This window comes from Daldinia loculata, assembly GCF_022478755.1.
Source record: "Daldinia loculata strain CBS 113971 unplaced genomic scaffold F4817scaffold_1, whole genome shotgun sequence".
In the NCBI taxonomy this organism is placed as follows: Eukaryota; Fungi; Ascomycota; class Sordariomycetes; order Xylariales; family Hypoxylaceae; genus Daldinia; species Daldinia loculata.
In genome coordinates, this window is record NW_026054855.1 from 660,517 (window position 1) to 665,059 (window position 4,543).

Genomic DNA, 4,543 nt, shown 5'->3' on the forward strand with positions numbered 1-4,543 from the left:
CACCAACACAACACCCCCCCCCCACACCCCCCACCCCCACCCCCCCCCCCCGCCCCCCCCCCCCCCCCCCCCCCCCCCCCCCCCCCCCCCCCCCCCCCCCCAATCCAATAATAACAACATTAGCAGGTACCATATTTATTCCAGTACAGTAAGTTTAGGTAAGCTGGCCTCGTCCTTGTCATCATCATTATGGTGAAGTTGCTACTCTTACTGCCCATGGTACATGCATAAATTAATAGCCTGATGCTCCACTATTCACCTACGTGTACCTGCGCAGCTAGTTTGCCGGAAGCGGTACCTCTCCCTTTCATTCGCCGGTTATGGCACTATTCCGCCTAACATCTCGCAAAGTGCCTAAGCCGTGCGATATCGAAGAAGGAGGACGGCTTCCCAAGTTTCACCATTTAGGCTAGCCTCTATGTACATTGGATACATGCACCTCTCTGCAACTGATGTCTTTATGTGAGGTACTCGCTAGAGCAGGGACCACCCATGGCTTCTCGGGATATTTCCTAACGTCTATCCAACCATGTTCCTGGCATGTCAAATATCCCAAGTGCCGTTAGCGCGAATGGTGATACCTACCTACGCACGGCAACCTTGGAAACATTCCATCCAGTTCTTCTCAGAGACGTGCAATCCGAGACGACGGAGCCTATGAAAATCGGGAACTGATATATCTTTTTTATCTCAATGCTACGGTATCGAGGACGTTTCTAGCGTTACATAGCGTCTTCCATCCAGCCGAACCCGTCATCTTCAATTGGAGCTCTTGAGGCGTATTCCGTACTCACCCAGCCTACCATTTTGAGATGTATGTATGTGTTCGTGAGATCTTGATTCCTCTTCCCTTGCCTTCCCGTCCCGGCATTGTCTTCCGTGGCCCGTCCGACCTGACATGTGCATATCCATGGGGCCTGTTGGTTTGTGCTAGGTTGCGGGGGCGTTCCCACAGCAGCAGCAGCAGCAGCAGCATAAGGAGAAGAAGCCCACTGTTTCTTCGCGGGCTACCGAGTCCAAGATTCCAGAAGCCGTAAGTGCCTCTGTCGGAGGGGCCAATCCACGTCGTCGACGTGTCAGCCCATGGAGATTTCCGGACGTCTATGTACATAGGAGAACCCACCGAGACCGGGCTTTCAAATCGTTAGTCTTACGGGTTCAGGGTCCTCCATTCCTCTGCCTTAAACCTTGGCACTATCACGTCCAAGGCACGTTTCTTAGGGTTTCTGTTATGCCACGTTTCAGCGGGCTTTCTCCATCTAACTTCACTTTCGAAAAGGAATGCGGGTCCCGGGCTCCGGCACACAATGAAATATATGCCGGGCTAGTTTCTCGTCGGCGCATCTCATTCGCTCGTGTTCCTTCTACGGATTCTTCTAGCGTGGAACTTGTTTCATTCCCTGCATCGGAACAACGTTGGAGGAGACAAGATGAGCACTCCGCGATCTCGTCGCATGTGTTCCTGAACCGTACCAATGGCGGAAGGTCCCGATGCTATTAACACATGTCTTGTGTTTCTCATACACCCGACTCGACTGATGAGGCGTCACCTAATACTGGTCTAGTCCTTCCTAGGATCGTCATTAGTCACAGCCGTTGCCGTGAGGGTAATACACAATTCTTTAGAGCCTTTCTTAGGTCATGGAAGAAGGGCATATTCAATCGGATGGGTTCCTAGTCGTTCCACGTAAACAGTCTCAAATCGTGATTAATTCTCCGCTTGGGTTACCTATGTGGCCCGTCGTACATTGTGTATCGCCGATGGGGAGCCATGGTACGAGACATGTTGGACTCCGTCCAGAACCACGATACTTGACATCAGTATTAGTTGGCTTTGGGAGCGAAGAGGATCCTCTACGGCTCCGCTAGATCCACAGAGGATGACTTAGTCTTGCTTGAATAGTGAGTCTTAAAATCCAAGTCCCACGCAACTGGGAAATTTCGAGAAGCTCCATCCGCTTGTTTGCTCCATTCCACGGGTTGGGTTTTCGTCTTGGCTTATCTCCTCCTTGGAATGCATTCACAGTGTCACTGACGCACTTCCAAACAAATATATCGCTGCTGGGGACTTTGGGTTGTCATAGGGAGAAACGGATATTACAGTTCTACGACAGATGATCCACGTCTGGAATTCTTTCCACTTCGATTGATAGCTGGTCTATGTCGTCATACGAGAACCCTGTTACCTAAGCACTCGTTGACGTATGAAGGTTCTCAGTAGTCTTACGGCTAACCTCGCTAAGCACATTAGTATTCGAATCGAATATTGATCTAATGATCATTTGGTAGGTTCCGTTGATCTACGCTCGCTACGATTTTCTTCGGCGGGCTTGTAGCGTGTATAGACTTTCAACGAGGCATAATTGATGTCGATTACACTGAAACTAGATAATGGCTTACTCCTCCATCGGGACGCCGGAACTTTGAGCGCAAATTTTATTGCCTTACGAATCCTAGTGCCGAGCCTGTATATGAGGATGATGCCTCCATTGCAATGCTGACGAAACGCAGATATTTTACACGTACACCTGGATCAGGGAGGCTAATCAGCCAAAATCCGAGTCTTACATAGAGTATCTGCGAGGTGTGTCTCGTCGGGATAGTCACTTAGAGCCGCACCCTGGCCCGATCTCGGACTACGCTAAATAAAAAAAGGCTTGAGATGGCTGCAGCCACGCCGTCTCGTTCGGCATAACGGTATGGTGGTATTACTACAGAAGCCAGCGGCTTATCGTGTAGGTATTCAAACTGCGTCGTCGGATGTCGGGGCTTCGCTTTGGGTGGCAGCCATGTGCTTTGCTTTGCTTTGCGTTGCTTTGCTTAAGGCCGAGCATCTTGCTGCAGGGTCGACCTGAGGTTGTTTTATCACTGCCGTGCGACGATTTCATAACATGTTGATTCTCAAGCCATTGTTTACTACATATGCGGGTAGTCATCCGGTCAATATACGGACGACCGAGGACCGACAGATGAGCGTTGGTACTACCTATTGGTACATGCATACATACATACATAGACTAAACACACGGGAAAGGCTTGTTGATCTGTCAGGTACGACATCCAGGGCTTGAAATTTCTGCACGCAATCAGATAGGCGCCCAGATAATGTGCTTATTTCTAAATTCTAAAAGGGGGAAGTGACCGCATGAGCCTTGTCTTAATCTCAACACTCAACACGAAATGGTAAGATTTTACAACAACTGAGGTTAGCCTCTAAATTGGTTATGTTATGCAAAGGAGTTATGACCGGGTACTGTTAAGAGTCGTTAGGGGTCGTTCGGTCGTATTGATCTTGGTGCGGATCTCGCCCGGATGGTTCGTTGCAGGGACGCATCTCTGGTTGCTATTACGGGATCGCATTACTGCAGGCAAGATTGCAGATTGCAGATTTCGAGGGTCGAGAACATGACATGTTGCATCCCCGAAGCAAGCCCGTTATCTAAAGGCTAAAGGTGTCACATTTTTAATAGGTATGTGTAAAAAAAAAATAAATAAAAAAATAAAAAAAAGGGTGTTGCGCAGAGGACAAAAAGTCTGGGTAGCCCTACCTATACCATACTCGGTAAGAGCCTTGCCCGGTATAGGTGGTATCTCATATCTCATATCTCATAGTGAGAGTGTGACATCGGCATTAAAATAATGGCCCCCGAAAGTGACTCGATCTATAATACAACCGGGAATTTTTTTACCTTTTCATCTACATTAGGTACACTAGGCCAGAGAGGAAGGAGGCTATCATCGATAAATTAACCCATGTTTGGCCTGTCCGACTGGCCGGCCTGTATGTATGTATGTATGTATGTACAATGTAGGATTCCCGGCCCTCGATGACTTACTTGCCTTTCGATCTCCATCGGGCGATTTGATGCTTACCTACCTATGTATGTACGTTCATCTCATATACACCCCTGTTCCCCTGTTCGAAACCTGCGTAAAATGCGGGCCGTCCCTGAATGACATTTTGCGGGATCCTCCCTTCATCTCCCCGTTCTGGCGCTAGACTTTTTATGGTGCCAACATTTTTATTTTATTTCACCACCATTACTATTACCATCACCATCACCACCACCACTACTGCTACTACTACTACTATCATCAACGGCAACGTAGTACTAGCAAATCGAGGACATTTTCTTAGGTACTTGTTCGTCTTCCTTGCATTATTACATATTGTTCTTCTCTCTACTCCCTCCCCCCGGTCTAGATCATACATACCATGGGGTTCGATTCCAAGTTTTTTTTCTTTCTTCACGTGTGTATGTTCATGTAGGTAGGTAGGTAGGTAGGTATATTATGTACGTGCCATGTATTCCGTTGGATCCTACATTCTGCACCTAGTCTCGTGAGGGTTATACGTTAATACGTCCTTTTCCCACCCCCCACGAAGCGCCGTAACGCGTCAAGGATCGAATGGATTTACTTGTCCTTAGCCGAGCTAGCTTTGTTCAATTTATTATCATGGGGGGGGGGGGGGGGGGGGGGGGGGCGGGCGGGGGGGGGGGGGGGGGGGGGGGGGGGGGGGGGGGGGGGGGGGGGGGGGGGC

At 49.2% G+C, this 4,543-nt stretch overlaps 1 protein-coding gene across 1 annotated transcript; it reads left to right on the forward strand.

Annotated features, from left to right (window-relative positions):
- Positions 1-3,947: 3,947 nt before the first annotated feature.
- On the forward strand, positions 3,948-4,403 carry F4817DRAFT_322418 (uncharacterized protein). Its single transcript, XM_049301392.1, has one exon. The coding sequence runs from the start codon at positions 3,954-3,956 to the stop codon at positions 4,272-4,274; it is 321 nt and encodes a 106-aa protein (XP_049163909.1). The 5' UTR covers positions 3,948-3,953; the 3' UTR covers positions 4,275-4,403.
- Positions 4,404-4,543: the final 140 nt, after the last annotated feature.

What these genes read in the sequence shown, in the direction of transcription:
- F4817DRAFT_322418 (XM_049301392.1), top strand. Translation starts at nt 3,954, where the DNA reads ATGACATTTTGCGGGATCCTCCCTTCATCTCCCCGTTCTGGCGCTAGA.